The sequence below is a fragment of the Salminus brasiliensis genome, chromosome 15 (assembly GCF_030463535.1).
Source record: "Salminus brasiliensis chromosome 15, fSalBra1.hap2, whole genome shotgun sequence".
NCBI lineage: Eukaryota > Metazoa > Chordata > Actinopteri > Characiformes > Bryconidae > Salminus > Salminus brasiliensis.
This window is the reverse complement of record NC_132892.1, coordinates 36661609-36674108: the sequence shown is the minus strand read 5'-3', so window position 1 is coordinate 36674108 and position 12500 is coordinate 36661609. Positions and strand designations below refer to the sequence as shown.

General features: G+C 44.7%; 2 protein-coding genes across 6 annotated transcripts in view; one reads left to right on the top strand and one right to left on the bottom strand.

Annotated features, from left to right (window-relative positions):
• Nucleotides 1–69, top strand: part of LOC140536190 (integrin alpha-M-like) — a 33313-nt gene extending 33244 nt beyond the window's left edge. For all 3 annotated transcript variants that reach the window (XM_072657881.1, XM_072657882.1, XM_072657880.1), the window contains one exon: nucleotides 1–69. This exon is cut by the window's left edge and continues 634 nt beyond it. The gene's annotated coding sequence lies outside the window, so the exon portion shown is untranslated.
• A 132-nt stretch (nucleotides 70–201) lies between these two features.
• LOC140536189 (NACHT, LRR and PYD domains-containing protein 3-like) overlaps nucleotides 202–12500 on the bottom strand; it is a 12519-nt gene continuing 220 nt past the window's right edge. Inside the window, exons 1-10 of one of the 3 annotated variants that reach the window (XM_072657879.1) lie at nucleotides 12006–12500; nucleotides 11487–11697; nucleotides 11152–11265; nucleotides 6357–6467; nucleotides 4013–6115; nucleotides 3549–3722; nucleotides 3158–3331; nucleotides 2410–2583; nucleotides 1771–1814; nucleotides 202–1674 (exon numbers count right to left, since the gene is read on the bottom strand). The exon at nucleotides 12006–12500 is cut by the window's right edge and continues 86 nt beyond it. In XM_072657879.1, the coding sequence (XP_072513980.1) occupies nucleotides 1118–1674; nucleotides 1771–1814; nucleotides 2410–2583; nucleotides 3158–3331; nucleotides 3549–3722; nucleotides 4013–6115; nucleotides 6357–6467; nucleotides 11152–11265; nucleotides 11487–11644 (3609 nt within the window). In that variant the 5' untranslated portion in view covers nucleotides 11645–11697; nucleotides 12006–12500 and the 3' untranslated portion in view covers nucleotides 202–1117. The remainder of the gene's footprint in view (nucleotides 1675–1770; nucleotides 1815–2409; nucleotides 2584–3157; nucleotides 3332–3548; nucleotides 3723–4012; nucleotides 6116–6356; nucleotides 6468–11151; nucleotides 11266–11486; nucleotides 11698–12005) is intronic. The other 2 variants (XM_072657876.1, XM_072657877.1) reach the window with 2 other exon arrangements.

The following is a 12500-nucleotide window of genomic DNA, read 5'->3' as shown; positions in this document are numbered from 1 at the left end:
TCCGTGGGAACCTGATCCTGTATGTGAAAACCTTCAGCTGGAACAGAACCCAGGTGTTCTAGGGTACTAGCTACACTATGCCTCTCCTCTTCCTCTGGGCTAAGCAGGAGAGAGGTCAGTCGGGGGAAGTTATATTACTAATATCAGTACTTATATAATCTATTTCTGGTTTTACAGAAGAAAAACTCTATTCATCCTGTATTCTTTCAGTCACATTTATTTAATATTTAACTCAAATTCCAAACTGAAATTTAATGAATACAATCATAAATAGCAGATGCACAAATTATTTTGTTAAAAAACATACAAAGCAGAATAAGTAAATGACAAACAGTGAAAATGACAATAATTAATGTAAAATGTGCTGAAAGCTGTTTTGTAGGTCATTTTTCATAGATCCATAGCTGGCATGAGAAAGGTGGATAAGAGGTTTTCCAGCAGTTTGTTTCATCAGCAGATCTAAAACTGTCCTAAAATATTTAAAAAGTAACAAATCATTTCTTTATGAGTCTCTAAAAATACAGATCTGCGGGTTCGTCTGAAGGTCAGACAGGATGGTGACAGGAGAGGGGTTCGAGAACGCAGAGTGTCCATCTGTCCATGCTGGAGGACTTGCTTTCTAATTGAATAACACCCCTCATATTCACCTACGTAAGAATAGTGTTACCATACTCTGGGATTTGGTTAGAATGTTGTGGCTGGGGGCTTCTCAGTCGTAGGCCCATGGCAGAGTGTGTTTTGTGGGATGTGGGGAGTTGAATATCTCTAAAATCATGCAGGTTTGTCAATGAACACTTAGACACTACCGAAACATGGCCTTAACTGCCCATATGGCCAAATCATCTCCATGTTCAACTTGAGTGTCTCAACAGTTAAATGATAAAAACGTGTTAAACATGTAGAATCAGAAAGGAGGGGGACTCACTAAGCACACCCACACAGTACAAACGGCCAGTAGGAAAGCAGTGTGATTCCTGACCAAATAAAAAAATACACAAAACCACAAACGCTCAGAAAATAGTTTTAACTGGGTGGGCAGCTGATTCCTCTGGGTGGGCAACATCCACCTCAGCCCACCCATAAATACAGTCCTTGAAGAACCCCTTCAGGTTCTCCACTAAAGACCAGCAGGCTGTCCTGTCTGGCACAGAGCCACTGTGGAGTAATAACTATAAACCCCAAACCCTGCAAACAAGGGCTCCGTGAACTCTGCATGGAAGGTGTGCAGGTGTGTCAGTGAGTGCGTGTCCGCTGAGACGCTGTAGAAGGACAGGGTACCTGCCGGCCAGTCCAGATACACCCCCACTCTGTCGGAGCGAGAGGGAGACTGGGTGATGTCGGAGCTTTTCTGGTTGTGTTTGGCGCAGTAGCTGATGTTCGAGCAGCTCAGCCTCCAGGATTTCTCACTGTGTCCAAACACGCAGTCGTGACTCCGGCCTTTCCGACTGATTCCTCTGTAGGACACTGCGATAGCCACCTCACCGCTCCACTCAGCCTCCCAGTAACAGCGTCCACACACACCTTCTGCACACAGCGCCTGCTCCCAGTACTCAAACCTGTCAGGATCGTCCGGATACGGCTGAGGACTTTCCACATGAGTCACAGCCCTGTTCCCAGCGGCCACAGAGAGAAACCTGCATGCTGAGTTGGGGTTGACTGTTAGTCTGCGGGAATCTGCAGAAAGGACAAGTCGAGCTCAGCTGAGAGGAAATACAATCACACTAACGTCATGATAGATGTGTGTTTCTGTCAAAATGTGTGAAAACTTGCATTTCTGTAGTCCTGGTCTGATCGAATCCAGTACAGGAGCCAAACTAAACACACACACACACACACACACACACACACACACACACACACTAATCATCAGCTGTTTCATTAAGGACGGAGGAAGGCTGGAATAAACGTTGCACTTTTTAAGAAGGACTCAATCTGATCAGTCCAGACCGGGAGAGAGTTAGTGAGGTGGACGAGCTTTTAGCTTTAAAGCCACTGTCTCACTTCTTTTGAAAAGGAACATGAACAACATGAAGTTCTTAGTTTGCTAAATTAGAACCACATCATTAGCAGGGTCTGGCTAAAGCACACTGCTCATAGAACAATGCCAGGCGTGGGCTAGAGGGGTATAAAGCCCCCCAGCATTGAGGAGCTGTGGAGCAGTGGAAGAACTGTGTTCTCTGGAATGATGGTGGAGGAGCTCCATCCAGTACTTTTGGGAGGAGGTCAACACCATGACCTCACTAACAGTCTTGTCACTGAATGCAATCAAATTATCACAGCAATGCTCCTCCAAAAACAGTCACTCCAACTAAAGCAGCATCAACTCTTTTTAATACCCTTGATTTAAGAAGAAACAACAAACGAGCAGGTGTCCCAATACTTTTGTTCACAGTGTATCAGTATACATACTGGAGTGTTCCCAGGTTCCAGTGTGGGTCCTCCTGTAGGTCCGAGAGCAGCTTCACTCCTGACTCTCCTGGCTGATTGTAGCTCAGATCCAGCTCTCTCAGGTGGGAGGGGTTTGATTTCAGAGCTGAAGCCAGAGAAGAACAGCCTTCACCTGTAACCAAGCATCCAGACAACCTGCGGAAATGAGGTGATGATGAGAAACTCTCCACTGTTCTCAGATCCAGATCAGCAACACAGATTATTATAGCTGTTATACCCTCAAAAAAACTGAAAAAGCCTAAAAAAACTCACAAAAATAGAACAAATGTCTGGAACAACACGCCTTCGGTCAGGGGGGTTTACACAATCCCTCCATTTTCACAATTGTACAAATGAACAAAAATCTGAACAGAACATTTATCTGAATACTGGCAGCTAATCCTTTGAGGACAGTGACTGCCTGAAGTCTGTAAAATGGCATTTTTTGCTCTAGTGAGCTTCTTTTCCAGGTCCAAACTGGATCCCAGTTTGATATCATTTTTCTATTTAGTGTAAGAACCCCCTGCACTGACCGACTAATAGCCACTGTATACAGCATAGCTACACAACCCCTAACCCCTCTTTCTGATATTATAATCTTTCTCTGGAATTGATTATGTTTCTACAGTCTTCATTAAGGGACCCACTAATTGTATCCTCCACTGTATCTCTAGTTTAGACACTCTTATTTCTCTCCCGAGAACTGAACTGAGCTTTACAGGAGACTCACCGGAGGACCTGCAGTTTACAGTGTGAACTACTCAGCCCAACACAAAGCAGCTTCACTCCTGAATCCCGAAGATCATTATTGCTGAGGTCCAGATGTCTCAGGCCGGGGTTTTCTGACTGCAGAACAGATGCCAGTGTTTCACAGGAGCGCTCACTGAGTTTACAAATGGCGAGTCTGCAGTGAGGATGTACATACAGGTCACACTTCAGCACAAATCATGTGTGAGGATTGTAACAGACACATCATGCACATTTCACTTAGTTTCTGAATGAGATAACGGTTTATTCTAGGTCCCTTTGCCTGATTTGGGTTTTACACGTGGAATACTAACTGTAGACTAATATTTCCTGTAGAATCAATCAAATAAGGTCATTCAGGTATTCATAGAGACCTTAAAGTCTGGAGTTTACAGTGTGAACTCCTCAGTCCAGTGGAGAGCAGCTCCATCCCTGAATCAAGCAGGTCATTGTTACTGAGGTCCAGTTCCTTCAGGGGTGAGTTTGGTAATTGCAGAGCTGAAGCCACAGTTTCAAAGGATTGGGCTGTAAGATTAGAACTGGCAATCCTGTAACGAACACAATTCAGTTACACAGATTACTGTAGGCACACAGGAGAAACACACAGTTAGCAACAGGCCACTCTGAGCTCAGCTGAAGCTGACTGGCATCTGAGACTGGCAAATGAGAACAGGAACCTGGGGTAGCCTCATGCCTCAGGGTGGGGGGTGGGTGGGGGGGTGATGTGAACTAAACCATGACTTCCCTACACTCCCAATACTAAAGACAGTCTATATGTAGCTAAGAACTGAATGATGGATGTAGTCCAAATGTCCCAATCAGTGGACGACACACTCACAGAGCCTTCCTGCAGTTCCCCACAGCCTGGACCAGTCTCCTGCAGCCCTCTCTTGATGTGTTGTATTTCTTAAGGTCCAACTTGTCCAGCACCTCCTCCGACATCAGAAGCATACAAGCCAGTGCTGAACACTGGATAGGGGACAGCTTCTTCTCACAGCGCTTTTCTAGCTGGAGATATTCCTGAATCTCTTTGTCCAGACACTGGTCATTCATCTCAAGCAGACAGAGGAACAGGCTGATGGATCTGTCTGCAGGGAGGTCCTCTTTTTGGATCTGGTCTCTGATTAACTGGATTGTTTTGACGATGCTGTCTGCACTGTGCTCTACATCCCCCAGCAGGCTTTGTAGGAGTCTCTGACTGGACTCCAGAGAGATGCCGAGCAGGAAGCGGAGGAAAAGGTTCAGGTGGCCACTGTGACTCTCTAGAGCTTTATATACCACCCCTTCCAAGAACTCTTCCAATGAGACGCCCCTTGACCAGTTTATCTGCTGCCTAGACTGGCCTCTGCACCACCTTCTTCTCAAAGCAACCTCAAAAATGTGAAGAACCTCCATATTCCTGGTCAAGTAGCAGTAGAACACGTATAAGGCAGCCATAAACTCTTGAAAGCTTAGATGCACAAAGCAGAAGAGCTTCTTTGAGTAAAGCACAGATTCCTCCTTAAAGATCTCAGTGCAAATCCCAGAATACACTGAGGCCTCAGTGACATCAATGCCACACCCCCTCAGGTCCTCCTCATAGAACATTGCATTGCCCTTCATCAGCTGTCTGAAAGCCAGCTCAGCCAGTTTCCAAATCACCTCTTCCCTGGATTCTAAGCGCTTTGCTGGATCGCTCCCATTTCTCTCTTTGTATTTTTGGTTCCTCACAGTCGTCTGAGTGAGGAGAAAGTGTGCATACATCTCCGTCAAGGTTTTAGGAATTTCTGCAGCACCACTTTGATCCAGGACTTGAAGCACAGTGGCAGATATCCAACTAAACACTGGGATATAGCACATTACATACAGGCTCCTCGTCATCTTAATGTGTGAGATGATCCGGCTGGCTTGTTCCTGGTCTGTGATTCTCTTCCTAAAGTACTCCTGCTTTTGTCTGTCATTGAATCCCTGAATCTCTGTTACTCGGTTTATGCACTCAGAGGGAATCTGATAGGCTGCTGTTGGTCGGGAGGTTATCCAGACCTGAGCAGAAGGAAGCAGTTCCCCTTGGATAAGCTTGGACATCAACACACTGACTGATGATGATGTGGTGATGTCAGAGACTCTCTTCATCCCCGAGAATTTCAGAGGAAATCTGCTTTCATCCAAACCATCAAATATGAACACGATGTTGTGCTGCTCGTAGATGTTTGGGTCCAGAGTCTCAATCTCAGGGTGGAAAACACAGAGCAGTTCATGGAGACTGTGCTGCTCATCTTTAATCAGGTTCAGGCTCCGGAATGGAAGCACAAACATGAAATCCACCTCCTGGTTGGCTCTTCCTTCAGCCCAGTCCACAATGAACTTCTGCACAGAGACGGTTTTTCCAATCCCAGCAATTCCTTTAGTCAGAACAGTCCTTATCTTCAGGGCTTCCTGTGCTCCTGTCGTCTTGCTGTGTTTCCTTTTCAGGGCTCTAACGTTTCCCTTTAATTCCCATTTAAACCCTTTTTCCTGACACGGTTTGAAAATGTCGTTGCAGCTGATCGGAGTGTCCTGATTCCTGGGTTCAACTTGTAGCACCTCATGTTCCTCGTTCACTCCGTGCTGATCCGCCTCTACGATGTAGAGTTGTGTGTAAATGCTGTTTAGGTGAACTCTGTTCTCTAGAATTCTGATGCCTTCAAACAGGAACTCAAACTTCCTTCTCATGCTGGCTTTGTGCTCCTCTAAGACACCAGCCACGTGCTGGTAGTCCTGCTGCATGGAGTCTTCCTGAGCTTTGTGTGGATGAAGAACAGCAGGTGTTTTACATCTCTTTCTGCACTGGGGACAAGGGAAGCCTCCGGATGGGTCTGAATCGCCCCAGTAGCTGCTGACACATGGCGTGCAGAAACTATGTCCACAGTTCATAGAGACTGGATCCTTCAGGAGCTTCTCACATAGTCTACACCACGCTTTACTGCAGAAACAGAGGGAGAGGTGGAGAGACATTACAGGAGAACCTGATGAAGAGACAGACAGGCAGTGTTGAGTGACTCTGTGATCGACTTTAACCTGAAGAACCTGCAGTTTTACAGCTATGGTGATGGCCTACAGCCACTGTCTGCAGCAGAACCCGCTGTGTTCTTCTAGAAGCAACAGATAAACACTCTAGTCTCCGAATGATGTCTCAGCATGACCGCTTCAGCCGGACAGCTTACCTCTTGTCTGCTTGGACATCACCACTGAACATAGGAGGTACAGGCATGGAGCGGTCACTCTTCATTGACACCCAGCTGGGCACTGGAGATGCTGAGCTCTGGGGTTTACCTCTAAAATGGCACACACACACACACACACACACACACACACACACACACACACTCACATTAAGTCTTTACTACTTCATTCTGAGTTCTGTAATAGGATCTTTACTGACCAACAGAACATTACTGTTGATCCATAATCATTCATATTCATTCACGTTTTATTATTTATTAAATATTAAGAATCAAACTCAATAACTTAAACAGTAATGTGTGTCTTATATTATTATATAAAATAACAATCGGAGCTCATTACAATATTTTTCGTGACTTTTAAATACTTTTTAAAAGTAACTGTGTTATGTTTTAAGGACTGTTCAGTACTGGGTTTTAGCATGTTTACTTTACATGACTTTCCAGGTTTTGCAGGACCCGTATGAACCCTGGACGTAAGAAACCATGACGTGACCCTGAGTTTCAGCACAGTAACACTTACAGCGTTTATCAGAGGATGTAGAGTCGGACGTCTGACCAGAGAACTCGTATCTGTATAGTGTCGAGTGATCACCAGCCAGGAACTGAACCCTAGTATAGGGTTCTGACTGAGGTCCGGTCACTGTATTACTAAGGTCAGAACACTGTGTTACTGAGGTCAGAACACTGTGTTACTAAGGTCAGAACACTGTGTTACTAAGGTCAGTTTACTGTGTTACTGAGGTCAGAACACTGTGTTACTAAGGTCAGTTTACTGTGTTACTGAGGTCAGAACACTGTGTTACTGAGGTCAGCTCACTGTGTTACTAAGGTCAGAACACTGTGTTACTGAGGTCAGAACACTGTGTTAATAAGGTCAGAACACTGTGTTACTACGGTCAGTTTACTGTGTTACTAAGGTCAGAACACTGTGTTACTAAGGTCAGTTTACTGTGTTACTGAGGTCAGAACACTGTGTTACTGAGGTCAGAACACTGTGTTACTAAGGTCAGTTTACTGTGTTACTGAGGTCAGAACACTGTGTTACTGAGGTCAGCTCACTGTGTTACTAAGGTCAGAACACTGTGTTACTGAGGTCAGTTTACTGTGTTAATAAGGTCAGAACACTGTGTTACTGAGGTCAGAACACTGTGTTACTAAGGTCAGTTTACTGTGTTACTGAGGTCAGAACACTGTGTTACTGAGGTCAGCTCACTGTGTTACTAAGGTCAGAACACTGTGTTACTGAGGTCAGAACACTGTGTTACTAAGGTCAGTTTACTGTGTTACTGAGGTCAGAACACTGTGTTACTGAGGTCAGCTCACTGTGTTACTGAGGTCAGAACACTGTGTTACTGAGGTCAGAACACTGTGTTACTGAGGTCAGAACACTGTGTTACTGAGGTCAGAACACTGTGTTACTAAGGTCAGAACACTGTGTTATTAAGGTCAGAACACTGTGTTACTGAGGTCAGAACACTGTGTTACTGAGGTCAGAACACTGTGTTACTGAGGTCAGAACACTGTGTTACTGAGGTCAGAACACTGTGTTACTGAGGTCAGAACACTGTGTTACTAAGGTCAGAACACTGTGTTATTAAGGTCAGAACACTGTGTTACTGAGGTCAGAACACTGTGTTACTGAGGTCAGAACACTGTGTTACTAAGGTCAGAACACTGTGTTAATAAGGTCAGAACACTGTGTTACTAAGGTCAGAACACTGTGTTACTGAGGTCAGAACACTGTGTTACTAAGGTCAGTTTACTGTGTTACTGAGGTCAGAACACTGTGTTACTGAGGTCAGCTCACTGTGTTACTAAGGTCAGAACACTGTGTTACTGAGGTCAGAACACTGTGTTACTGAGGTCAGAACACTGTGTTACTAAGGTCAGAACACTGTGTTAATAAGGTCAGAACACTGTGTTACTGAGGTCAGAACACTGTGTTACTAAGGTCAGAACACTGTGTTACTGAGGTCAGAACACTGTGTTACTGAGGTCAGAACACTGTGTTACTAAGGTCAGAACACTGTGTTACTAAGGTCAGTTTACTGTGTTACTGAGGTCAGAACACTGTGTTACTGAGGTCAGCTCACTGTGTTACTAAGGTCAGAACACTGTGTTACTGAGGTCAGAACACTGTGTTACTGAGGTCAGTTTACTGTGTTACTGAGGTCAGAACACTGTATTACTGAGGTCAGTTTACTGTGTTACTGAGGTCAGTTTACTGTGTTACTGAGGTCAGAACACTGTATTACTGAGGTCAGAACACTGTGTTACTGAGGTCCGGTCACTGTGTTACTGAGGTCAGAACACTGCATTACTGAGGTCAGAACACTGTATTACTGAGGTCAGTTTACTGTGTTACTGAGGTCAGTTCACTGCGTTACTGAGGTCAGCTCACTGTGTTACTGAGGTCAGAACACTGTATTACTGAGGTCAGTTTACTGTGTTACTGAGGTCAGTTCACTGCGTTACTGAGGTCAGAACACTGTATTACTAAGGTCAGTTTACTGTGTTACTGAGGTCAGTTCACTGTGTTACTGAGGTCCGGTCACTGTGTTACTGAGGTCAGTTTACTGTGTTACTGAGGTCAGAACACTGTATTACTGAGGTCAGTTCACTGCGTTACTAAGGTCAGAACACTGTATTACTGAGGTCAGAACACTGTGTTACTGAGGTCCGGTCACTGTGTTACTGAGGTCAGTTTACTGTGTTACTGAGGTCAGAACACTGTGTTACTGAGGTCAGCTCACTGTGTTACTAAGGTCAGAACACTGTGTTACTGAGGTCAGAACACTGTGTTACTAAGGTCAGTTTACTGTGTTACTGAGGTCAGAACACTGTGTTACTGAGGTCAGCTCACTGTGTTACTGAGGTCAGAACACTGTGTTACTGAGGTCAGAACACTGTGTTACTGAGGTCAGAACACTGTGTTACTGAGGTCAGAACACTGTGTTACTAAGGTCAGAACACTGTGTTATTAAGGTCAGAACACTGTGTTACTGAGGTCAGAACACTGTGTTACTGAGGTCAGAACACTGTGTTACTGAGGTCAGAACACTGTGTTACTGAGGTCAGAACACTGTGTTACTGAGGTCAGAACACTGTGTTACTGAGGTCAGAACACTGTGTTACTAAGGTCAGAACACTGTGTTATTAAGGTCAGAACACTGTGTTACTGAGGTCAGAACACTGTGTTACTGAGGTCAGAACACTGTGTTACTAAGGTCAGAACACTGTGTTAATAAGGTCAGAACACTGTGTTACTAAGGTCAGAACACTGTGTTACTGAGGTCAGAACACTGTGTTACTAAGGTCAGTTTACTGTGTTACTGAGGTCAGAACACTGTGTTACTGAGGTCAGCTCACTGTGTTACTAAGGTCAGAACACTGTGTTACTGAGGTCAGAACACTGTGTTACTGAGGTCAGAACACTGTGTTACTAAGGTCAGAACACTGTGTTAATAAGGTCAGAACACTGTGTTACTGAGGTCAGAACACTGTGTTACTAAGGTCAGAACACTGTGTTACTGAGGTCAGAACACTGTGTTACTGAGGTCAGAACACTGTGTTACTAAGGTCAGAACACTGTGTTACTAAGGTCAGTTTACTGTGTTACTGAGGTCAGAACACTGTGTTACTGAGGTCAGCTCACTGTGTTACTAAGGTCAGAACACTGTGTTACTGAGGTCAGAACACTGTGTTACTGAGGTCAGTTTACTGTGTTACTGAGGTCAGAACACTGTATTACTGAGGTCAGTTTACTGTGTTACTGAGGTCAGTTTACTGTGTTACTGAGGTCAGAACACTGTATTACTGAGGTCAGAACACTGTGTTACTGAGGTCCGGTCACTGTGTTACTGAGGTCAGAACACTGCATTACTGAGGTCAGAACACTGTATTACTGAGGTCAGTTTACTGTGTTACTGAGGTCAGTTCACTGCGTTACTGAGGTCAGCTCACTGTGTTACTGAGGTCAGAACACTGTATTACTGAGGTCAGTTTACTGTGTTACTGAGGTCAGTTCACTGCGTTACTGAGGTCAGAACACTGTATTACTAAGGTCAGTTTACTGTGTTACTGAGGTCAGTTCACTGTGTTACTGAGGTCCGGTCACTGTGTTACTGAGGTCAGTTTACTGTGTTACTGAGGTCAGAACACTGTATTACTGAGGTCAGTTCACTGCGTTACTAAGGTCAGAACACTGTATTACTGAGGTCAGAACACTGTGTTACTGAGGTCCGGTCACTGTGTTACTGAGGTCAGTTTACTGTGTTACTGAGGTCAGAACACTGTATTACTGAGGTCAGTTTACTGTGTTACTGAGGTCAGTTCACTGCGTTACTGAGGTCAGAACACTGTGTTACTGAGGTCAGTTCACTGCGTTACTGAGGTCAGAACACTGTGTTACTGAGGTCAGTTCACTGTGTTACTGAGGTCAGCTCACTGTGTTACTGAGGTCAGTTCACTGCGTTACTGAGGTCAGAACACTGTGTTACTGAGGTCAGTTCACTGTGTTACTGAGGTCAGAACACTGTGTTACTGAGGTCAGAACACTGTGTTACTGAGGTCAGTTCACTGTGTTACTGAGGTCAGTTTACTGTGTTACTGAGGTCAGTTTACTGTGTTACTGAGGTCAGAACACTGTATTACTGAGGTCAGTTCACTGTGTTACTGAGGTCAGAACACTGTGTTACTGAGGTCAGAACACTGTGTTACTGAGGTCCGGTCACCCAACCCTAATAAACACAAGTACATATTTTCAAGCATTTACCTTTGGTCAGATGAAACACCTTCACCACTGAACATTGGAGGTACAGGCATGGAGCGGTCACTCTTCATAGACACACAGCTGGGCAGTGGAGATACGGGTTTCTGGAGCTCATCTCTAAAACACACACCAGCTCAATCAGGAAAAACAACAGTACCTTCAAACCTTCAGGAATTTCACTTTTAAAGGAACTGGACTGGGTTAGGGTCAGCGTCCCCTGATTGATTAAACGGAATTCTGAATGATTAATCTGTTCTCTGAAGATTAAAGATCAAAGTGAAATGTTTATGTCTGATCAAAGGAAATCTCCCTGAACATACATATTTTCAAGCATTTACCTTTGGTCAGATGAAACACCTTCTCCACTGAACATTGGAGGTACAGGCATGGAGCGGTCACTCTTCATAGACACACAGCTGGGCAGTGGAGATACGGGTTTCTGAAGCTGGTGATGCTCATTATCCTCCTCCTCATCTTCCTCTCTACAGAGATCCATTCCTGAAGCAGCAACTGCTTCTTCCTCCTCCTTAAAGGAGCCTTCCCCCTGTCCTGCAGAAGAGCAGAAGGAAAGCGGAGATGAATGAAGTAACGCAGTACAGATACTTCTTTACTTCAGTAGAAATGTTGCTTATCTAAACTTTACTGGAGTAATTATTCACTTCTACTTCTCACATTTTCCCCCAATTATCTGAACTTTCTCCTCCTTACATTTTAAAAACAGCCTCGTTCCTCCTATTTCATTTACATATCCAGATAAATCTCTCCATCCAGAAAGTGAGAGTCTGATCCTGATTGGATGAGAAGTATAAACAGACTCCATTCTGACTCCCTATTGGTTTATAAGAGATCCATCACACCTGCACACGTCCCGTCGCTCTCCAGCAGCTCACAGCAGACGTCTGTAGTCTAGTATGAAGACTGTGTCCGTGGCAGAGACTCAAGAGAGCTGCAGTGAAACGTCCCGACTGAGCCCCACATTTACATTCCAATAAAGCTTATTGATCGCACGCCTCTGAAGTCTGACTTTCTGCAGCTTTACAGAACTTCTAGACAACGACTCCTCATATTTTCCTCCATGAAGCTCATGTTGATGCTCAGTAGAGCACAGAGACGCTCCTTTAATAGAGCTGATATTACTGAAATGCTTCATTTTCAATGGGCAGATCTGCAGCTGAAACAGGAGCCTAGTGCAGCCCAACATTTTTAACATCAACATTTTAATAGATCATCCTCCTCATTATGACTTTTAGAGAAATGGGTTTTTGGGGAGGGGGGGGGGGTAGTGCACTATAGACCCCTGTGGCGCGGCCTAAGCTTTCGGCCTTGTGACGCACATGAAAGTGAAAGTACGC